Source organism: Scyliorhinus torazame, chromosome 16 (genome assembly GCF_047496885.1).
Source record: "Scyliorhinus torazame isolate Kashiwa2021f chromosome 16, sScyTor2.1, whole genome shotgun sequence".
NCBI classification, from domain to species: domain Eukaryota; kingdom Metazoa; phylum Chordata; class Chondrichthyes; order Carcharhiniformes; family Scyliorhinidae; genus Scyliorhinus; species Scyliorhinus torazame.
Window position 1 is genome coordinate 136,122,635 of NC_092722.1, and position 24,973 is coordinate 136,147,607.

At 44.1% G+C, this 24,973-nt stretch overlaps 1 protein-coding gene across 1 annotated transcript in view; it reads right to left on the reverse strand.

Moving 5' to 3' along the window:
• The window catches only part of adgra1b (adhesion G protein-coupled receptor A1b), an 827,468-nt gene that overhangs the window by 59,396 nt on the left and 743,099 nt on the right, over window positions 1-24,973 (reverse strand). Inside the window, exon 15 of the mRNA XM_072479133.1 lies at window positions 7,443-7,570. Within this exon, the coding sequence (XP_072335234.1) occupies window positions 7,443-7,570 (128 nt within the window). The remainder of the gene's footprint in view (window positions 1-7,442; window positions 7,571-24,973) is intronic.

Genomic DNA, 24,973 nt, shown 5'->3' on the forward strand with positions numbered 1-24,973 from the left:
CATGGCCAATCCACCTAACCTGCACATCTTTGGACTGTGGGACGAAACCGGAGCACCCGGAGGAAACCCACGCACACACGGGGAGGATGTGCAGACTCTGCACAGACAGTGACCCAAGCCAGAATCGAAACTGGGACCCTGGAGCTGTGAAGCAATTGTGCTATCCACAATGCTACCGTGCTGCCCTTGTTGTGCTGCCCACAACAGATCTACCTCACCGGGGAGGAAAAGGGTACATCCTAGTTCTGATGTCAAGGAGTCTAGTGAGCTCACAGGGCCAAACTTCAGATGAAGGTCAATGATTCTGTCAAACCAAATGTCTTGGACAGCCTGAAGGTTTATGGGTCTTGGCTGGGGAGATGGTGGAGTCTGCCTCTAGCTTGACACTAGGATTGATGCAGAATTTAAAACCCAATGTGGAGACGCTGGCTAATTCCAATCAGAAACTTGTGCAGCCTGGCATCACTCAGTAGCTGAGGTCACACAGTCGGTCATTGCAGCTTCCATGGAATGCCAAACAGTGAGCATGGAATGGCAAAGTGCTGAAGTGGAAATGCTAATAGTTTGTATGGTAGGGCACTTTGGCTGTGAAAGGTGTGCAGGGCAACTCAGATGGCCAGTGATCAGTAGATCATTGGGCTGGCTGAACAGAGGCCCTTTAGTAGGAAACTATGGAGCAGGAACTTAATGGCCTCTCTCTGCATGTCATTATTGCTGCTACCTCCTACAACACTCCACCATTGCCCACATTGTTGCCTGTCAGCAAGCCCATGCTCAGATGATTTCCACAGGATTACATAGGATAAATGACACAGAAACAAGCCTTTCCACCAATCCATACAGGATTCCTGCTCCACTCGATCCTACTCCCACCTTCTCTTATCTAAAACTAGCACTGTAACCCTCAATTTCCTTCATCCACCTATGCTTGTCGAACTTCCCCTGAAATGCATCCACATTATTCGCTTCAACCCCTCCCTGTAGCAGCGACTTCCACATTCTCACCACTCTTTGGGTAAAGAAGTTGATTCTCTATTGGATTTCTTGGTGACTTATCTTGTATCGATGGCCTCTAGTTATCTCTTCCCCACAAGTGGCAACATTCTCTCTGAATCCACTCTATCAAAACCTTTGATAACTGAAAGGCCCCTATTAGGTCACACCTCAGCCGCCTTTTCTCAAAACAAAAGGGAAGCAGCTCGTTCATCTTTTCCTGATAAGTATGCACTTACATTGCTGGTATCATCCACGTAAATCTTCTCTGCACCCTCTATATCCTTTTTATAATATGGCAACCAGAGCTTCACACAATACTGTGTTTGGGCTAGCCAAAATTCAATATGGGTTTAACACAACTTCCCTACTTTTCACTTCTATCCCTCTAAAATAAATTCCAGTGCTTGGTTTGCCTTTTAAGAAAAATACATTTAGAGTAACCAATTATTTGTTTTTCAATTAAGGGGCAATTTAGCGTGGCCAATCCATCTAACCTTCACATGTTTGGGTTTTGGGGGTGAAACCCACACAGACACGGGGAAAATGTGCAAACTCCACATGGACAGTGACCCAGGGCTGGGATTTGAACCCGGGTTCTCAGCACCGGAGTCCCAGTGCTAACCACTGTGCCACATGGTTTGCCTTTTTAATGGCCTTGCTAACCTTTGACATTACATTTCATTATTGGTATATATGTATTCCTTTGCTCCTCTTCCACACCTAGATTCACACTTTCCAAGTAATAAGTAACCTCCCTATTCTTCCTACCAAAATGTATTACCTCATATTTATCTGTGTTGAACTTCATTTGCCAATTAGTTACAAATTTTGCCAGTTTATTCATGCCTTCATGTAATTTGTTGTGGTCCTACTCAGTATTGACTATCACTGTACTTCCCACCACTGATTTAACATCACTCGCAAATTTAGAAATTGTATTTGATTCCAAATTCCAAGTCGGTAACGATAATTGTGAATGGCAGTGGTCCCAGCACTGATTGTTGTGGGACACCATTTCCCACATTCTATCACTGTGCTCCCATTTTCTGCTTTCTGTCTCGCCACCTGCTAGCAATCCATTTTGTCACTTTTCCCTGACTGCACATTCTCTGAACTTATGTATTAGTCTATTATGGGGCCTTTTGGAAATCCAGATAAATTGCATCTGCTGCATTACTTTTGTCTGCTGTCTCTGTTATCGCCTTAAAAAATTCGATAAGATGAAGCAAGAAAGATTTACCCTTTTGAAAACTATGCTGACTATTCATTAATCTATTTTCCTTTTCTAGATATTCTTCTATTCTTTCCTTTATAGGCACCCCATTATTTTTCCTACCATTGATACTCAACTGACTTGTGCATGATTCCCTGGATATACTCATTGTAGGAATTATGTGAGCCATTTGTCACTTCTCTGGCACTAAACCTTTTTCTCATGAATCATAAAGTGTGTGTAGCAATGGACCTGCCATCTCTTCCCTTGAGGGCAGCATGGTGGCGCAGTGGGTTAGCCCTGCAGCCTCACGGCGCCGATGTCCCAGGTTCGATCCCGGCTCTGGGTCACTGTCCGTGTGGAGTTTGCACATTCTCCCCATGTTTGCCTGGGTTTCGCCCCCACAACCCAAAAGATGTGCGGCTAGGTGGATTGGCCACTCTAAATTGCCGCTTATTGGAAAAAATGAATTGGGTACACTAAATTTGAAAAATAAAAATCTCTTCCCTTGATTCTTTTAAGATGCGATGATGTAATCCATCCAGACCTGGAACTTTATCCTCTTTGACTTTGATTAGTTTATTCAATGTATCCCCTTTTCTTATTTTAAATGCACTTATCTCATTGCTCATCCCACCATTCAATGTCATGATTATGTGTTCTATCTCCTTCCGAATTACCAAATAGAATCATTAGTTAAGTCATGTTTTCCTTGTTTATTTGCTAGACATAAACATGGTAATTGGTAGTGGAGAAATTGGTGGTCTTTTTTATTTCCGGTTGAAAGGATCGAATGCGGATAATAAACTTCTTGATGGATCTTCAGCATGTGGCTCCAGGGCTGCAAAGGTAGAATGGTGTTCTCAATGAAAATGGTGGTGAGCTTTGTTCCCAGGTATTGGTGTCAACCTAGAAACTCCTGATGCTCCCTTTGCTGTCCCTCTTTAACTTCTTCATCCTCCTCCTCCAGCAGTTCCCAAACTTGAACCTCTAACACAATTGCTGATGGCCCTCGACTGGCAAGATTGTGAAGTGTGCAGTAAGTCAGAACAAGTCTTGCCAACCTGCCCACCTTTTCTCTCCACTCCTCCAACAGCTGATGCCACTCTGCCAGGACTCATTTCCCCCTCCAGAGTAAGGGGGACCCCCAACTCGATTCACATGAGCATGCATTCCCATGTCTTTGCCAGTATCTATAAGGTATGAACATGGTACAACAGCACAACACCCACTCTTCCTAGATGAAGTCCTTAAAGAATTTCCACAATAAATATTCATAGAATCCTAACAATTCGCCAGGTTGCCATTCCTGGCATACACTTCGACTCATTTGTCAAGATGGTGGGCACAATCTCACCAAATTGTAACTGAGTCCCATGACGAGCGCGTTTAGCTGGGTGTTTCCCAGCTTTCACAGCGCTAAGAAACACCATGCTATAGGACATAGAACATAGAACATACAGTGCAGAAGGAGGCCATTCGGCCCATCGAGTCTGCACCGATCCACTTAAGCCCTCACTTCCACCCTATCCCCATAACCCAATAACCCCTCCTCACCTTTTTTGGACACTAAAGGCAATTTAACATGGCCAATCCACCTAACCTGTATGTCTTTGGACTGTGGGAGGAAACAGGAGCACCCGGAGGAAATCCATGCAGACACGGGGAGAACGTGTAGACTCTGCACAGACAGTGACTCAACAGGGAATCGAACCTGGGTCCCTGGCGCTGTAAAGCCACAGTGCTAGCCACTTGTGCTACCATGCTGCCCTATCTATCGAGACTTTGTTGCAATTTGGAGTCTCAGCGGGGATCTCCCATCCGAGGCTGCACTTCGTCCCGTTTAGAGCAAGAAGAGATCAGGATGCCATTTCTAAATCGTGTCTCAATCTCCTGACTCCCCGATGTGACTCTCAAACCCCCCAACTCACCCATAGAGGGGTCCTCGCCATCTCCCGGCCCACACCACACACATGGGGCATCCCGGGCACATTCCCTGCCATGGGAAAAATGGCAGCCTGACACTTTGGCACGCTTGTGGGGACCAGCACTGATTGGCGCTCGCCCGAGGTCTCCGAGGCAAAGGGGTTAGATCACCTTGGTAGATTCAGCGAGTGAATACGAGAGTGAGGAAAGCTGTCTTGCTCTACTATGCAGATTTGTCATATGGTGATCCTGCCCACAATGGGCAGGATTTAGAATAAGACATCTCGCGAGATCGCCTTTGATCTCACGAGGCGTGGTAAGCTGGGTAGATCCCGGAAGAGGGATCTCCCGTTATCTATTGGCTGCACTGTGCCTTTTTGGTACATTGCAGCTGGTACATCGCAACTGATGCCTTTCTCTAAACAGGGGCTAAACTTGTTGTGTTGAAATTTTAAGACAAAAAGCAAATAAAAGTGCTGGAAAATCTCAGCAGAACAGGCTGCAACTATGGAGAGAAACAGAGTTCACGGGCGGAATTCTCTCAAAAATGTGTAAATGTGGTCTCTGGCGGGAAACGAGCTGTGATTCCTGCTGGGTGGTTAGGTGCAATTCAGATCGCACTCCACCCACACTTTGAAGTTTTTTTGGAGCCAGAGGTGACTCGTGCCGAAAATGTTATGCCTGGAACCCAAAGAAGCCAGCACGACGAGCGGGGTGCCATCTTTCAAGGGTGCCCTGATTTCAGGATAACCCTGCAGCACGCCCCTTCTCAATGGCAAAAATACCCCCAATCGCTGGCTTCAGGCCCCCCCTCCCGACCCCAAGTGAGTGACACCCCACTATGGGGTCGCCAAAGGCCCCCCCCCCACCCATATTCAGGGCTCCTTCTTCAGGCCCCGCCCAGTTCCCCCCTTCAGGCACACCACTTAGCAGTGCCAATCTGGCAGTGCCAAGGAAGCAGTGCCAAGGATCTGTCCAGCCCTGTCCCTAACCACGAGGGGCTACAAAGGCCACTGAGCTCCTTGGCGTGGTCATCACATCTGACCAGAGAATTCAATAGTGGCTGCAAGAAGGTCTTCATATAGGAATCCTTACACTTTAATGTTTTAATGGTGCCAGCTGCTGCTATGGTGGAAAAGTCCCTCCAGTGCAGGCTTAAGTTTCAGGCATCAGAAGTTGAAAATGATTGGGCAGCATGGTGGCGCAATGGTAAGCAACTGCCGCCTCACGGCGCCGAGGTCCCAGGTTCGATCCTAGCTCTGGGTCACTGTCCATGTGGAGTTTGCACATTCTCCCAGTGTTTGCGTGGGTTTCGCCCTCACAACCTAAAGATGTGCAGGGTAGGTGGATTGGCCACGTTAACTTGCCCCTTAATTGGAAAAAATTAATTGGGTACTTTAAATTTTTAAAAAAAGAAGTTCAAAATGATCCAGTCGAGGAAGCACTTCAGAGTAGAAAAAAAAACACTTTGGAAAAAGTGCAATCAGACAGGACACCCGCTCAAAAGAGGCCATGCAGGTGGAGAAGGTAGTCAAGAAGACATATGGCACGCTTGCTTTCATCGGCCGGGGCACTGAATATAAAAATTGGCAAGTCATGCTGCAGCTGTATACAACCTTAGTTAGGCCATACTTGGAAAATAGTGTTCAGTTCTGGTCGCCACATTACCAGACGGATGTGGACGCCTTGGAGAGAATATAGAAGAGGTTTACCATGATGTTGCCTAGTATGGAGGGCATTAGTTTTGAGGAGAGGTGGAACAACAGAGGTTGAGGGCCGACCTGATAGAAGTCTACAAAATTATGAAGGGCATGGACAGAGTGGAGAGTCAGAAGCTTTTTCCCAGGGTGGAAGAGTCAATTACTAGGGGACATTGGTTTAAAATACGAGGGGCAAAGTTTAGAGGAGATGTGTGAGGGAAGGTTTTTTACACAGAGGGTAGTGGATGCCTGGAACATACTGCCAGAGGAGGTGGTGGGAGCAGGTTCGACAGTGACGTTTAAGAGGCATCACGACAAATTAATGGATAGGAAGGGAATAGAGGGATACAGACACTGGAAGTGTAGAAGGTTTTAGGTTAGATGGCAGCATGGTCAGCGCAGGCTTGGAGGGCTGAAGGGTCTGCTTCTGTGTTGTACTTTTCTTCATTCACTTCAGAGTTAATGGACCCTGAAGTGCTATAAAAGCAAACAAAGCTAATTCCTCCTTTAAGAGAGCCTTCAGCTGTCAATCAAGAGGCTTGTAAAAGTCAATGGGGGGCCCTGAAAGAGGGGGTGGGAGCTTTGATGACCCTATAGTGGGGTGTTGTTCACGTGAGGGGTTGATGACAGCCATTAGGGGTGTGGGGTGTGTGGTCTTTGCCGGCGAGAAGGGGGGTTATTTGCTGACGTGAAGCTGGGAGGGCAAAGTGCTGTACGGTTATTCTGAAGTGCGCCCCAATCTGTGAGGATTCAGTCTTGCCGGCGTCTTTGGGTCCCACAAATCAGACTTTTGGCGCGCATCACCGCTGGTTCCAAAAGAATTTCGAAGTATGGGTGGATTGTGATCTGTATTGCACTAAACCACCCAACGGGTCCAACTCCTTTCCCACCAGAGACTACACTTAGGAAATTTTTGTGAGAATTGCACCCCCATCTTGGTAACCACCAAGGATTTTTAATGGCCTGTGTATGCAAGGAACCTCACTCCCAATATATCTTTGTGAATAGCACTGAACACAATGATACTCAAGGTCTGACTTGATAGCTCTTCAGATGACTTTTATTCTATCTAAATAATGAAGCACTCTATTTTTGATTGTTGATCCAAAATGACAGAATATGTTAAGAGTCAAGTCCACTCATACCATTATTATTTCTTTTTAATTTAATTGATAATAGAAGGCATGTTATTTGTATCTGCACAGTAAGTACCTGGAGGTGTTTATTATTAACAAGTTTATGGTCACCTTCAGGTTTGGCTCCAGTCGCATATTTTATGAGTTCTCATTTATTTTCTGACTGCCATTTCACTCATGAAATAAATTCTGACTGTTCTGTTTTCTATGCATCTGCATCTTTATTGATTTCCAGCTTCTGCTATGCCCCTCGGACCATCAGTTTAATGTGTTTCTGAATCCTGTTACACCCTTCCCAGTCTCCCAAGTGTTTGTCTCATTTTCTTCACTCAGAATTTGTATAGTTCATTTTTCTTTCATCTTGAATGGCACAAAATGTAACCAAAATACAACCTTAAAAAAAATCTTTTATGCTTCTGATATGACTCACAATGGAACAAATCAATAATGATTTTTTTCTGCAGTTCCTACCTGTGATGCACAATGTAGGTGATAATGGACGCAAAGAGGCACAGCAAAAGGACTGCAGTGCATGCATATACCACAGGATGCAGGAACTCCCCTGGGTACTGGTTGAAGGAAAGCACGGTCTTCAAATCCTGGAAGGCAATCCAAAAATATTCATTAAAATTCACTGCTTCTTTTCCACGCAGTAGAAAAGTGAATGATGTTCATCAGACGAGAGAACCTGATAACTACCAAGACTTCAGATATCACTTTCTACAGTAAAATCTTTATTATCCGACATGCGGAAGGGGATAGCTGGTGCTGGTTAATCATAAATGTTGGTCAACAGTGTGTTTCATTTACCAATAGAATACGATGCAACCTTGTAGAATAAACTGATACACAAGTACCCAGGAAGTAAAAACAGTGTTTGTTTCACCTCTAATTTTCAACAATATGTTAAAACATGAATTAAAGTATAAAATAATAGTATAGGGGTACTTCATAATTAATATTAATATTAAATTACACCCAGTTGGTAAAATGACAATTGATATGACAGGAATAAGAGGAATTCTGGTTACTTGAGAATTCGGTTGATATCGAGTGCCGAATAACACAATTTATTGTAATTTGATAATCATCCTTGTAATCCCATGATATATTATCAGCTGTTTCATTTCCCTTAGATACAGTTTACATGATACAAAATATTTCATAACAGATTAATTTCCAGTTCAATCATAATAAGAGATTAAGATAATCTCTGCAATAGTCTTTGGATTCTTTGCAGCCATTTTGAGAAAGAAAGAAAGAGAGAAATAACTTGCATTTATACAGAGATTAATGATTTGGACTTGATTATGTTTGCTAAGCACAGACAAGTGGCTTAATGGAAATGTTTGATCTTTAGCTTTATGGAATCTGGAGCTCACTATTCTTCATTTAACAAGAACTGCCTAAATTCAACATCTCACTGCATTTAGAAAAAACTTTGGCATGCGCTTGAAGTGCTGTAAACAACAGGGATACGGACCATGAGTTTGTTAAATGGGATTATACTAAATAGTTCTTTTTGGCTGGCTCAGCCACGATGGGCAAAATGGACTCCTTCTGTGCCACAAATTTTTGAGATTACTATTTTCTGTGTTTCGAGCTATTAAACTGCTAATGAAACCTGTTTTGTAAAGTGTGATTTCTGTGAATGCAACTTCGTTAGCGCCAATTAAACATTAGCACCAGATCACGACACAGTTACAATAATGATGCTTTAATGCTGCTCAAGCATCTAATGAGTTAGAGAACCAACATAAATATCGGAAAGCTCATGAATCCAGCTGTGAAAAAGAGCATTTTTTGTTCAAAGTGGCTGAATATCAAGTGAGAAAATCCTACTGCAATGATAAGTCCCTCCAAATGCTTGTAACCTCTGTAACTGAGCACTGCGGGTGTTCCTTCTTTTTGGAGAAACACTCTAAACCTGAAAAGAAAGTTTCAATGTGGCAATATATCACTGACAGTGCAATTCTTATCAGAGCTGCTAGGAGCTTCTTTTTTTCTTTTAAATTTAGTGTACCCAATTAATTTTTTCCAATTAAGGAGCAATTTAGCGTGGCCCATCTTTGGGTTGTGGGGGCGAAACCCACGCAAACACGGGGAGAATGTGCAAACTCCACACGGACAGTAACCCAAGTGTGGTGTTTCGTTTTGCTTATTTTATTTAGGATGGTTGGCGTGGTGTTCCACAAAGACCACAGTATAGCTTTTACTTAAACAAAGTTATGATTTTATTTACACTACTAAACCGGGTTTTGACACTTAATCCTTTAGAATACATAATTGATCAATAACATCTAAATACACTCATCTACTGCTAATCTCACTATTGGTAGAAACTATAATCTAATTTTCTCACACTAGCTGCTCTTATGACCTTCACTAGCCGTCTCCTGCATACACTCCTCCTCGAAGGTCAAGCATCACTGCTTTATATAGTAGTAACTGCAGCTCCCTCTGGTGGCTATTCATGGTACTACATTAACCCTTGTAATGCTGATAGTCATGATAGTACCACACGAGGGCCAGGATCGAACCTGGGACCTCAACACTGTGAGTCAGCAGTGCTAACCACTTTGCCGCCGAGCTGCCCCACTGCTAAGAGCTTCAAGCTGGAAGTCCAAAAAACATTGCATGACCAAAAGGACTCAAAGATATGAGTTTATTGGTAAGTCATCACACATATATGGACATGAAAGCAGCAATTATTTCAAGGTATGTACATATAAACTGTACTAATATAAGAATGTAGTATATAATTTTTGAATAGTGAAAATAATAGGTCGTTCAAATTACATTACACACACATGAAAGTGACAAATATATTTCAATCAATTTCTATCACTCAATTCCCAGGCTTAGACTTTCAGGTATGCCCAAGATTGGGATTGGGGCTGAGGCAGCCATGAAGCTTGGGCCTAATTTCTATCGAGTGGTGGAGCATAACTAAGGATTGGTTCACTGCTTTCATCATAGCTGCACTCAGGAAAGTGCGGCAAGAGAGTGATCGAAAGAGGGTAATTGAGGGTTGGGGGGATGATGATGGTCAGTGGATGATGGCAATCAATTCTTTTTAAAATAGAATTTACAGTGCAGAAGGAGGCCATACGGCCCATCAAGTCTGCACTGGCCCTTGGAAAGAGCACCCTCCACCCTATCCCCGTAACCCAGTAACCCCACCCAACCTTTTTTTTTGGACACAAAGGGCAACTTGAGCATGACCAATCCACCTAACATGCACATCTTTGGACTGTGGGAGGAAACCGGAGCACCCGGAGGAAACCTGGAGGTACTGTGGCACACCCTAAAACCTCTAATTACAGGTCTCATTTGGTTTGATATTACCGATTGGTTTTGGCTAAATTATACATTATTCTTCATCCCCTTTCTGCAGACTGCTGATAATATTACAATCCTATAATGATTTGCTTCATTTTCATCCACACAACATCCTGCAGACAATTAAGAAGAACTGTTGTTCCATAAAAAAATAACCCTATGCAATGAGAAATAGTGACTGGTAATCTCCAGTTCGTCATATATATTCTGAGGATAATTCTATCATGAATAAAATAATTTGTTTAGTTTCATGAGAGTTATTTGAAGCATGGTGAATCATTAAATGCACTGTTTAATATGAAACAACTATCTCTTCCTCCAAAGCCAACTGCCTTTCAACCTGAAAAAGCCAGGAAAGTATTAGGAAAACATCACCAGATACTAAAAGGCTGATGGAGGGACAGGTTAGCATGCCAACAATAGGCATCTGGGGCTGCTGAAGAGTGACAGTTTTATCACCACAAATGGTGAAAAAAATGTGTTTTGGGCATCATTGACAAGGTCAGCATTTATAACCCATCCCCAACTGCCTTTCAAAAGGTGGTATTGAGCTGCCTTCTTGAACCACACTGAAGAGTGCTGCGAGGTAGGGAGTTCCAAAACTTTCACCCAGCAACATTGAGCGAACAGTGATATAATTCCAAGTCAGGATATTATGTCCCTTGGAGGGGTGATGGGGGTCCCATGCATCTGCTGCCCTTATCCTTCTAGGCGGTACAGGTTACGAGTTTAGAAGGTGCTGTCGATGAAGCCTTGGCCAGTTGCTGAGATAGATCTTGCAGATACATTGCTGCCATGGTGCACCCATAGTAGAAGGAATGAACGTTTAAACTGGTATATGGGATACCAATCAAGTGGGTTGTCCTTAAACAGGGAGGCTTGGCTGAGATATTGGGGTGGTTGTTATGGGAAATGGGGAATCTTGAGCGCAAATGCTTTGCGACATACTGATATTTTGAAAGACGGTAAATTAATCAGTCATTTTCAAACTCAGGGCCGCGACCCACAGGTGGGTTGTGGGCAGGTGTTGGGAGGGTCACAGGAGCATCAATCGCAGAGTTCCCAATCATGGGAAGAAGTGCTCAATGGCCGCGACTGGCTTTTAATAATGTCGGCTTTCAGAATGCCGTCCGTCCCCTGCATGCCGGCCCCTCAGCAGTGCACAGGCCCGGAGCCCAGAAAGACAGACCGCTTCCTCCTGACGTCAGCACACTGACCCAGGAGCAGATTATTTTTGAAAATCGATGGGGTCTTCTCTCCAGAAGTGGTGGTAGAGGGCAGGTCACGTGCCCCTGACGTCACGTGTTCTGGATGCAAGAGAGATTCCTCCATTTTGTAGATGCCAGCAGTGCTGGCATGAGCTTCAGGGCCTCTGGTGAACAACCCATAAGAAGAAGTTGAAATCAGGAACAAAGCAGTTCAAAGAGGTTTTCTTGATGTATGGGTTTATTAATTGTACCAATGAAAATTAGGATGCAAAGCCCATGTATGTTATATACAGCCGCCCGTGGCGGATCGGAGAATTGGAGTTGACGGCGAGACGGTCCGTGATGGCGGGACGCGATTTTCCGGGGACCGGAGAATCGCAGCCAGCCGCGCGCACGCAATCGACGCCGCCGGTCGGGGGCCATTGAAAGAGGCCCCCGCGCCGATTCTCCACTGTCGACCGGCCGAGTTCCCGCCGGCATGGTTCTAACATGGTTCCACCCGGCAGGAGCCTGGACCCGCAGCCGTGGTGGCCATCCTTGTGGGAGTGGGCGGGGGATCAGACTCCGGGGGCGACTCCACGACAGCCAGGCCCGCGATCGGGGGCCACCGATCATTGGGCGTGTGTGATCCGGGGGGGGGGCCTACCTTTTTCCGCGCCAGCCCGCTGTGTGGCTCTGCCATGTTGCGCGGGCCCAGCGTGGAAGTGGCCACCGTGCGCATGCGCATACGCGCGGCCGGCAGAGAAGGGCCGCGTATCGGTGCCGGCGCTGCATGGGGCACTCCGGGACCTTGCTGGTCTCCTGTGGGCCATGGAATCATTGGGCTAGGAGGCCCGTTGTCGCCGCCGTGATACACGCGGGTGTTTACGCCGGCGTCAACACTTAGTCGCCGTATTGCAGAATCCCAGCCTAAAACCCTCAAATCCTCAAAGGCATTTGAAGACTATGCAAGGTGAGTTTGAGGACAAACCTCTTGATTTTTTTCAAAGGATGCAGTGAGAACTTCTTTCATCAGCTGAAGTCCTTAGCAGAAATGTAACACTGAATGACAAAGCAAGTGAGGTTGAGAGGACCAAGCATGCTCAGCTGTCACATTAAAGGAAGGCGAAAATGGTGGGTCGTGAAGTTTGAGTGGCGTGGGTCACGAAGGTCTGTCGGCATGGGTCTCAAAGGCCAACCGATGTGGGTGGTGAAGGCTTGCCTGCGTGGGTCGCGAAGATTGGTCGGTTGGTAAAAATGTATTCCGGGCAAAAAAGTTTGTAAAACACTGCACGGTTGCACAGTGGTTAGCACTGTTGCTTCACAGCGCCAGGGTCCCAGGTTCGATTCCCACTTGGGTCACTATCTGTGCGGAGTCTGCATGTTGTCCCCGTGTCTGCGTCCGGGTGCTCCGGTTCCTCCCACAAGTCCCAAAAGACTTGCTGTTCGGTGAATTGGACATTCCGAATTCTCCCTCAGTGTAATCGAACAGGCGCCAGAATGTGGCGACTAGGGGCTTTTCACAGTAACTTCGTTGCAGTGTTAATGTAAGCCTACTTGTGACAATAATAAAGATTATTATTATAAATCATTCTTGGAAATCATTCAAGTAATTCTTGTTTGATAGGGCAGTCGCATTAGTCTTATTGAGTCTTTTAGAATGTAGTGAAGAAAGGGTTCATAGCATATCTGACTTGTTTTTGTTGAGTTTCTCCTTACAGCTTGAATAGGAATCTCCTGTTTCTCTCCAGGCCTCCATCTTAGAGTTTGTTGTTGACAGTTTGAGGTAAAGTATCTAAAGTGTTTGCTGAACATTGTTGGATGTTATATTCTTGGTTTTGAGGATACATGCATCAACTTTGGCGGTGTTGAGGGAAGTTGAATTTTAGTTGGAGGACTAAACTACATTCAAAGGCTTTCCCTTCAAATACTATTGACGGCCATATCTGGTGGCTCAGGGAAGGTCTCAAAAGAAGTTGAAATTTAAAAATCATTGGTGTGCAGATGCCTTTTGGCTCTTGCATAGCAGACTAATCTTAAGTTGAGATTTCAGAGATTCTTGGATGAAAGGGATAGATCTATTTTTCTTCCGTGTTTCTTATAAAGAATGTTCTTGGTTGTCAAAACTGTATCTATGGTTATTTCGTGATTTTTGTTCATTGTGCCGCTCCAGTTCAAACAAATGGCAGTGAGCTGATGTATGCTAAACAGGAACTCAATCTAACCCCAATAACATTGTGATTCAAGTAGATATTGAGGTAGTGTGGATCCACCCCCCCCCCCTCCCCTCATTTTCCCAGAGATGTTTCAGGAATCTATGTCACTGCCGTGTACTCACTCCCTAATTGCAAAAAGGAACCTGACTTAATCTAGCACAGAATCAAGATGGTCAACAAAATTTGATCTAGTCATCTGAAAGGGGGATTTGTGATCTTAGCAGATGCTAAACAAGTAAACATTGACCTGATTTTTAATAATACTGCCCTTCAACTGATAATGGATAAACCTATGAGAAACAATGCCGTTTTGGAGAAGACCTTGACCAACTTTTATCCCCACTACAAAGAAATGGAGATGATGTGCCTCGGTACTATATGTCTCACTTTTGGCCTCCCCAATTGCCAACCCTACATCAACCCAAAATATCAATGAGGCATGGGGTGAGGCTGTTTAGGTCTCCGGTTCCCAAGCTTTCAGCTGCTGGATATCTTCCCACCTTTCTTCTACCACTTCTACTAAACATTATTTTTTATTCTTTCTTGGGATAAGGGCGTCACTGGCAAGATCAGCACTTGTTGCCCATCTATAACCGCTCTTTGAACTCAGTGACTTGCTCGAGCATTTCACAGTCAACCACATTACTGTCATTGGCATCACATGGAGGGCAGACCAGGTAAGAATGACAGATTTCCTTCTCCAAAAGGCAACAACTGATGATAGTTTTATGGCTACCATTACTGAAATTAGCTTTATGTTCCAGTTTTATTAATTTAATTTAAATTTCAGAAGTTTCTGTTATGGGATTTGAACCTTGTCCCCAGGGCATTAGCCTGGGCCTCTGGATTATGAATCCAGTGACATTATCACCATGCTACACTCAACACCCAATGCTGGATGTTTGTGGATATCGGCCTGAAAGTGTTCAATTAACATTGGATGTGCCTCAGGGCACGCAGCAAAGGCCATTTTTCCCACCTAGTCCTTATTAATGATCCTCTCTCTTCTTTTAGCCTCAAATACTTTAAATATGTGGATGATATGAGAGTCACGGAATATAGGGGGCTGCTGTCTGTGAGCTTCAGGAAACTCTTGACACCACCGGTGAATGGCGTGCGGAAACAGTATGCAGTCAAACGCAATGCAGTTAAATGCAATGTCATGCAAGTGGACATAAACACATGCACCTGAACATTAAGTTAGGCAATTACACACCGATGGGAGAGAAAACCTTGAAAATCCTGGGTAGGCAGATTCAAGATAACTTGAAGTGTGATGGCCAAGTGGACAGTATGCTAAGGAAAACCAATAAATGGACCTTCATTCTCAGATCCTTCATCCCTTTCAAACTTCCCATCCACGGCCTATTCTTACCCCATTGGCTACATCCATTTCCTAGGTTGAATACACTGAGCTTGTGTGCCACCCTGGCCTTAAACATGCACAAACCACCCAGCTTGAAAGAATACAGAAACATGTCCCGAGATTGATATTACGCCCTCAGTACCAGTCGAACAACAGCACCCCCTACATCACAAAGCTCAAAGCTCTACAAAGAAGGAGAATTAGCATTTGTACTAAGTTCGGAAAATCCTTCTGCAATGTCTGGGATTTCAGAACTGGTTATCACCACAACGCCCAGCACAATCAAGGCAACTCCAGAGGCGAAAACTTAAATCAACCTCACAAGATGCAGAATGGAAAGGTACCAATGTAGCCCTATTCCTCACATGGTTCGAGTCCTCAATGAAATACTTAAAATATGGAAAGTTATATGCGTTTTAGTGCCTATAATATGGTAATTTTTTATTTTACTCAATTAAAATTGATGTATGGCACATTCTAAAAATGTCCAGTTTTCGAACAACCTTTGATTTTGGATGCCGTATTTGAGACTGGACTGTGTATGAATTTTTTGGTATAAGGTTCACTGCAATCCAGCGGTCAGGCTCTGAACATGTTTCTTGAATGAAATAACATTATTATTATTTGTAATTTTAATATAATTTTAATTCAACATTCCCCTTTTAATATCCTGCTGAGTCTATTTTTGTTGCCACATGACTGTTACACGTTTAGTCTCTGCAAGTACAGTGTCTGAAAACCAGCAACCTCGAGATTAAGGCTGTGCCACATTTCAGATCTTGCTGGATTTTGGACTGGGGTGGTTCAGGTCAGTCCGGGATGGGTGGGGTCAAGGGTCGCTCTGAGCATGGGAATAGATTCACAAGCAGCATACATAGAAACATACATAGAAAATGGAAACAGGAGCAGGCCATTCAGCCCTTCGAGCCCGTTCCACCATTCATTATGATCATGGCTGATCATCAAGTTCAGTACCCTGGGCGAAATTCTCCCCAAACGGCGCGATGTCCGCCGACTGGCGTCCAAAACGGTGCCAATCAGACGGGCATCGTGCCGCCCCAAAGGTGCGGAATGCTCCGCATCTTTGGGGGCCGAGCCCCAACATTGAGGGGCTAGGCCGGCGCCGGAGGGATTCCGCCAGCTGGCGGAAACGGCCTTTGTTGCCCCGCCAGCTGGCGCGGAAATGACATGTCGGGGCGGCGCATGCGCGGGAGCATCAGCGGCCGCTGACAGTTTCCCGCGCATGTGCAGTGGGGAGAGTCTCTTCTGCCTCCGCCATGGTGGAGACCGTTGCGGAGGCGGAAGGGAAAGAGTGCCCCCACGGCACAGGCCCGCCCGCGGATCGGTGGGCCCCGATCCCGGGCCAGGCCACCGTGGGGGCACCCCCCAGGGTCAGATCGCCCCGCGCCCCCCCCAGGACCCCGGAGCCCGCCCACGCCGCCTTGTCCCTTCGGTAAATAGGTACTCTAATTTACGCCGGCGGGACAGGCAATTTATCGGCGGGACTTCGGCCCATCCGGGCCGGAGAATCCAGCGGGGAGGCCCTCCAACTGACGCGGCCCGATTCCCGCCCCCACCGAATATCCGGTACCGGAGACTTCGGCAACCGGCAGGGGCGGGATTCACGGCGGCCAACGGCCATTCTCCGACCCGCTGGGGGGTCGGAGAATGACGCCCCCTGTTCCTGCCTTTCCCCCCCATACCCCTTGATCCCTTCAACCCCAAGAGCTATATCTAATTCCTTCTTGAAATCACACAACATATTGGACTCAACTACTTTCCGTGGTGGTGAATTCCACAGATTCACCACTCTCTGGGTGAAGAAATTTCTCTTCACCTCAGTCCTAAAAGGCTTGCCCCTTAACCTCAAACCCCTAGTTCTGGACTCCCCGACATCAGGAATATTCTTTCTGAATCTACCTGTCTAATCTTGTTCACATTTCATAAGTGAGATCCCCTCCCACTCTTCTAAACTCCAATGAATATAATCATAATCGACTTAGTGTCTCCTCATATGACAGTCCCGCCATCCCAGGAATCAGCTTGATAAACCTTTGCTGCACTCCCTCCATAGTGAGAACATCCTTCCTTAGATAAGGACACCGAAACTGCACATGATACATGACGTGTGACCTCATCTTTGCCCTATACAACTGCAATAATACAGCCTTATTCCTGTACTCAAATCCTCTTGCTATGAAGGCCAATTTGTGTTCTCTACTGCCTGCTGCACCCATGTGCTTACTTTCAGCGACTGATGCACGAGAGAGTAACTAGTCAGGCACCACATTGTGCCAATGTACAGCCGAGCCAAATTGTCCAGGTAATTTAAAAGAAAAATTTTACTCAATTATAATTAATGCATGGCACATTTTTAAAATGTCCAATTTTCGAACATCTCTTCTTTTCGGATGCTGGATTTGAGACACGACCGTATATGAATCTTTTGGATGTAAGGTATATTGCAATCCAGCCTTCAGGCTCTGAACATGTTTCTTGAATGAAATAACATTCTTCTTGTTATTTGATAAATCACTTGGAGATTTTAGTTTCTGAAATAATAGGGGAATCAGGTAGCGGGTCCTACAGCCACCTTCCCATCCCACCCTTGATTTCCTCACCTCACTGCATTTCTTGTCTACTGCTTGCAAATGGTTGCAGGAGATTCAGCCTAGATTCCTGCCCACTTGCCTCCCTGTCGCCACTCTTGCTGACATTTCCAAGGACTGCCTGGTGAAATCTGGCAATAATACTTGCATTACTGAGAGGAAAGCCACCAAACTGTGAGAATGGAGGGCGAGGTGTCTCCTCTCCCTTCAATTCCGCGTCAGACACTTAACTTTTGTAGCCCTTGGCTGAGGCAGATTTGATTTGAACCACTTGCTTCTTTAGTGCCCTGTACTCCTTTAAGTGCTGCAGTACTAGCCGTGCTATATTTTCACCTTGGTTACCCTGAGGGCCTATGGCAGGCTCACGCTATCAGCTTGCCACGAAAATCTAATGACTATTGACCCCATGAAAATGGCTGGCGGGGTAATGCTGGTGTTGGGGCATGGAGCACTAGTCCTTCCTAATCTTGAAGGGAAAGTAAACGGAACATCCAGCCCACATTATGAATCTTTGTATTTTGTAATTTTTGTATTAAACCTTGCTAGGCTAATAGCCAGTGATTAGCAATTAATTCTGACTGTGCAAAGTAAAATTCACAGAGGATTTCCACTACTTTTTCAGAACCAGAAAATTACTTGCAACACACAAATCTAGAGTGTCCATGGAGACCAACTGAGATCCTTGAAAGTGAAAGAACAGGGCCACTGTTACCCTGATGGAACTTCAAAAGGGTAGATAGGGCAGCATGGTGGCACAGTGGTTAGCACTGCTGCCGCACAGTGCCAGGGATCCGGGTTCGATTCTGACCTTGGGTGATTGGCTGCGAGGAGTTTGCATGTTGTCTCCATGTCTGCATGGGTTTTCTCCGGTTGCTCTGGTATCCTCCCATAGTCCAAAGATGTGCAGGTTAGATGGATTGGTCCTGGTTAAAATGCCCCTTTGTGTCCAAAGATATGCATGTTAGGTGACATTACGAGTTATGCTGATGGGGATAGGGCGGGGAGGGGGAGAGCGAGTGGGCCTAGGTAGGGTGTTTTTTTCAGAGGGTCGGTACTGACTTGACGGGCTGAATGGCCTCCTTCTGCACTCGAGGGATTCTATTCTTTCCTGCTGTTTTTAGTTGGCAGTGACACCATCCCATATCACAGGGTATGGTCCTATAAATTAGCAGAGCATGTACTTATGCCTGTTGCTGCGCAATAGAAGCACCTGTATTTGCACCGGAATCTAGGAGGAAGGATGGTGTTTCAATTGAGGGCAAAGAGAGGGAGGGAGGTGGGACCAGTCAGAGACCTTGATCAGGTTAAAATCAAGATTAATTACATCATTTTCCTATCTGAGGTAACATTGGCAATAGGATGATTGTCCACCTCCAAATCATTACACGCGATAAGTCATTAGTTGGCACTAATAGCTTGGCAACCCCAATGTTCCACAGTAGAAATGAATGGAGACTATCATGAGATCTGATAAGCAGAGAAAATTGAACATCTTGTGATTAGGTAATTGAATATAGAGCTGTCATTCACATTTCTTTGCAATCAGTCCCATTTTACTTTGTATAGAACAGTCAATGGTAGCATCATCACAATCATTGTACTCCTATGAACAGTTTGTCACAACTGTTAATATTATATCAGACAAGATTTCTATAGTTAAAATATGTTTTTTTTCCTGACAATGTGTTAACTTAGCAGAGAAGAAACAGCATCACAAATTGCTGGAAATATTTTACATTTTTTTAAATGTGAATGTTTATTTTTAATTTTTAAAATTAAAAATCATGCTATTACAGAACACTGATGTACCAAATTGTTAGCAGCAAGTAATGATTAATCATTTTAGGTGGTAATTTAGAAGTGAATAATCATCTACTTGTTATTTTTAGCACAAGGTAAAATGGCGGTGGAATGGTAATGCTGCAGTAAAGCTACCATCTCCATTTCTGACAGACAACGAGAATTAAAATACCCTGACTGTCTCAGCCAGAATCGCAGGGAAATGTGTTTGTTATTGAACTAAATGATTTATGTTCTTCCTTTGTTTCGGCTTTATAATCAGCTGCTATATCAAAGGTTACAAAGGTGCATGGGCAGGTTTGAACGAGTGGGTAAAGATCTGGCAAGTGGAGTATGTGGCAAAAGGAACATTTTCATTTTCGGAAGGAAGAATTAGAAATAAGCGTATTATCTAAATGGTGAGATACTGCAGAGCTCTGAGATTCAGTGGGATCAGCGTGTCCGAGCGCATGAATCACAAGAAGCCGGTATACAGGTACATCAAGTAAAATGTTATCATTCGTTGCGAGGGGAATTGAATATAAAAGTAGGGAGGTTATGCTTCAGATGCACAGGACCTTGGTGAGACCACATCTGGAATATTGTGTACAGTACTGGTCTTCCTATTTCAGGAAGGATGTAAATGCATTGGAAGCAGCTTAGGGAAGGTTACTAGACAAATACCAGGAATGGATGGGTTGTCTTCTGAGGAAAGGTTGGACAGGTTAGGCTTGTATCCACTGGAGTTTAGAAGGATAAGAGGCGGCTTGATCAAAACCTTTAAATCCTAGAGGGTATGGACAGGGTGGATGGGGAGTAGATGTTTCCTCCTGTGGGAGAATCGAGAACTAATTGTCACTGTTTAAAAATAGATGGTCACCTATTGAAGACAGAGATGAGGAAGAAAACATTTCTCTCAGAGGGTCGTGAGTCTCTGCAACTCTCTTCCCCAAAAGGCAGCGGAAGCAAAGTCTTTGAATATTTTAAGGCAGAGTTAGATAGATTCTTGATCAACAAGGGGTGACTGGTTATGGGGGAAGGCAGAGGCTACAGTCAGATCAGCCACAATCTCATTGAATGGTGGAACACGGTCGAGGGTCCGAGTGGCCTGCTCCTGCTCTTAATTCCTTTGTTCATATGTTCACCTGAATTAATCACACTGCATTAAGTTACTACTCTGAAATATATCACGGACTTTGTTTGGAATGCTGCTTAGTTGCACCAGTTCAGGCAGATTTTGTGTTCCTTGATACACAAACAACTGAGTAAAAACCTGACCTAAACAGGCACTTCTCAAAGTGGCCACAATTTTGAGCTCAGTCTGCACCCATTTTGATGGCTGCACTGAAAATGGACAGTCTACCCAATAAACTATTTGTTCTGTTATTTGGGGAGGGGGGAGGAGGGGGGAGAGGGGGGGATTCCATAACTAGTGGTGTTTTTCCAGCCCTTCCCGCTGGCGGGAACCTCCGGTCTCACCAAAGGCAAATCCCACCCCACAGCGGGTGAGTCACACAACATGCCACAGACATCTGCCAGACCGGAAGATCCTGCCAACGACCAATAGTTAACCACCTCCACCCCTGGAAAGCACACCTCAGGGGAGCTGGAAAATCCTGGTCCAGGCAGCACATTCTCATATTTCAAACTAGGTCATTTAGGAGTGAAATCAGAAAGCACTTTTTCCCACCAAGGGCGATGGACCTCTGTAATTGTCACCACTTCCAAAAGGGTCAACTGAATTTTTTAAAGACTGACATAGATAGATTGCTGTCATGGTCCCACTGCTACTTAACAATCCCATGGAATGTCGTTGTTGAGTGCGGCTTGCTCATGATTCAAATGCAAAAAAAAAGCTGGATTCTGATTATGCTGTGTACATCTGACAGAAGCTCAGGAATGTATTCTAGATGACATGACAGTTTGTTCGATGCGGTCATTTTTGGAAACGTTCCATCAAAATTTCAGTCAGTTATTATTTTGATCTACATTAATTTATTATCACCTTCCTAGGATTGTTGAATATTTATTATTCATAGATCCATGTAATAATCTATTTTCTATTAATAATGTTAAACCACATACTTTCAAACAAAAATAACTCTTTAAAGTTGTTTTCCCAGTGGTGTGTTGCCATTGACAGCAGTGATTGGAAATGAGGATTCAATTCATATGGATCTTCTGGACATCTTGTTTACTATATTTTGTCAAATATTAATAGCTGTTGTGGTGAAAACATTGTCTGGTTATTTTTTCAGTTGCAGCATATTCTTATTAATTAAAGTCATGGGTTATCATAGTCGAAGGAGACGCATTCTCGTAATGTCATCTTGAATTTTGAAAAATTAATAGCCATTTTCAAATTTACTCATAGAATATAACAAATGGGATGCCCCAATATGCAGCCACTTACAGCAATGTGAAATTATACATTGTTTGCTTACATTATTAAACATCTTTCACTTTTTAATGTAATAGGAAAGAAGTAATTATAAATTGATGGTTAGGACTCTCAAATGAAGAGCAACTTTGATGCAGAAATTGTTTTGCTTGTGCTGACCTGGTGCTCACTCTAGGAACACCTTTAGCTGCTCGAACAAAGAATCTTTCATTCCAAAACAAAATGAATATAGTGCAGTCATAATAATACCGCATACAATGAACAGAGTATTCTCCGATCTGTATTCATTCTGATTCAATTAAATGTAGCAGAAATTACTACATAGTTCAGGATGAAAATCTATATTTTTGAAAAGTCATACATCAATGTGGTATTTATATACATTTAAAATTACTTTGCGCTCTGGATTATAAAAAAATTAGTAGCATGCAGTATTTAAAAAATCACACAGAAGAGATTTCTATTTGTGCTTTTTCAATTTCAAACATAGTACACTACTGCCAAAGAGTTCATCTAATAATTTATGATGTTCTATCACATGGAAATAGAGTTGAGTTCTACCTAATCAATTCATGCTTGAGAGCTTATATGGAAGAATAAACCCTATGACTCTCAGGAATGCAGTTAAGAAGTCTACAAGTAAACATGTATTCACACTTAATAAATAGAAAGATTCAGGGCTTGACTCTCCGGCCTCCCAGCTGTGTACTTCTCAATGGTAGACTTCTCAGTTCCCTCCGCCGTCAATGGGAATTCCCATTGACGCCCCCCCCCCCATGGCACCGGGAATCCCGCAGGAGGGCTGCACTGCCAGCGGGACCAGAGAATCCCGCTGGCATGAACAGACAGAGAATTCTGGCTTCAAAGCTCCTGGTATATTGGGTCCTCATTGTCGTTGAATTGATGAGCTGCAGATACCAAGGGCGGAATTCACGCAAACACCTGTCAGTGCGTTTGATGGAGGACATGGGGGGAGGGAGGGGGGCTTGGAGAATAAAATGGGAGGCCCAGAAATCAGTTAAACATTGGTGTGAATTTACAGCGGGATCTTCCACTGGTACCTGCCATGGCGGGTTGGAAAATCATAGGCCAGCATGAACAACATTTGCATCTCATTAATCACACTTCCCAACATTAGATTCCGTTTCTCAACTTGTTGTCCGTTCACTTAACCTGTCTATATCTGCGTGCAGCTTCTTTGTGTCCACCTCACAACTCACATTTCCACTGAGCTTTGTATCGCCAGCAAACTTACATACATTACTCTCACTCTCTTTGGCTAAGTCCCTACCATAGAATGTAAATAGCTGAGGCATAGCACTGATCCTTGCAACACTCCACTAGTCACAGCCTGCCAACTTGAATATGCCCTTGATTTGACAAAGGGTCATCTGGACTCAAAACATTAGCTCTTTTCTCTCCCTACAGAAGCTCCCAGACCAGCTGAGATTTTCCAGCATTTTCTCTTTTAGTTTCAGATTCCAGCATCCGTAGTAATTTGCTTTTATTTATTGCATATGCCCCATCCCTACTTTCTGTTTCCTGTCTGTTAGACAATCTCAATCCATGACAATCATAGAATCATCGAACAGTTACAGCACAGAATGAGGCCATTTGGCCCGTCTTGTCCATGCCAGCCCTAGGACACCAAGGTGTCCTTTCTAATCCCACCTTCCTGCACCCGCTCCACAGCCCTGTAATAGATAATATCTTACTCTCAATTCCATGAACACCTAGCTTGCATATTCAAATACTTCTCTATTGATAATTAATTACTTCAAGTTTTTCAGTCTTATTACCTTTTGTTTCTGGTCTGTCATTTGTGTCTTCTACTGTCAAGGCAGACACAAAATAAATGTGTGATATCTCTACCATTTCCTCATTCCCCATGATCATTTCTCCTGTCTCTGCCTCCAGGGGACCAACATTAACTTTAAACTTTCCTCCTTTTGATATACTTTAAAAACACTGACCAACTCTTTTTTTCAATATTCCTGGCCAGTTTCCTTTCAGATTTTAGTCCAAAGTTTCTCACCCTTTGGATGGAATTGGTAAAATAAACGTTTTATGCTGTTTCCAGGGCAAACCATATTGGTGTGTGGAGCATCATTAACAGGAAAGCAAAACATTCTCTAGTATAGGATATCACAAGCTGAGATAGTTTCGGAGATTTGAATATAGAGGAAATCTAATGGTGATAAATGGGTGCAGAGGTTTTATCAATATTGGTTCTGAATAACATTGTTCCAGATAATAATGAATGACAAATTATGGCTCTATTGGTAACTTTGCTATGCAGTAGTACTGTTGTTAATAATAATGGGTGTCAAGCAGACATTGTTGGTCACAGGTATTGCCATGGCGAAGTAGGAATATATTTAGGTGAGTTTAATGCAAGAATTTCCTGGCATTTTATAGAATTGTGTACTGCAGAAGGCAATTCGAGCTATGCCAGCTCTTTGATAGAGAAATTCAGTTCAACTCGTTGCCTTGCTCTTTCCCGATGTTACTGATATTTCTTCCCCTTTTCTTTGGGAGGCGGTGGCAGAATGGTATTATCATTGGACTAGTAATTCAGAGATCAATGGTAATGCTCTGGGGACCCGGGCCAAAACCTACCACAGCAGATGATGAAATTAAAAGTCTAACCATGAAAGCATTGTTGATTGTCGTAAAAACCCATCTGGTTCACTAATGTCCTTACATGGTCTGGCCTACATGTGACTTCAAATCCAAAACATAGTGGTTGACTGAAATGTCCTAGCAAGCCACTCTGTTCATGAGTTCCATGAATTAATAAAATGATAATGTTGGTACTTTGGCTCAAGAAAATCTGCTTCCTGATCACAAAATCTGAGAATGCCTAAAATTGGGCGCAGGACATTGCCCTGCATGATTAACCCGCCCTGCTGTTTCCAATTCCGGCCAGAGTTTAAACATTATGCTGCACGCTCATTTAAATCTCGCAAGATGGCCAAGGTCTGTCAATGAATCTTCAAATGCCATATGCCGCCAACTTACACGCTGCTCAATGTGTCACATCCCAATCACTGACTGACCAACAATCTCGCTCGATTGTGAGTCAATTCTGACATTCATATG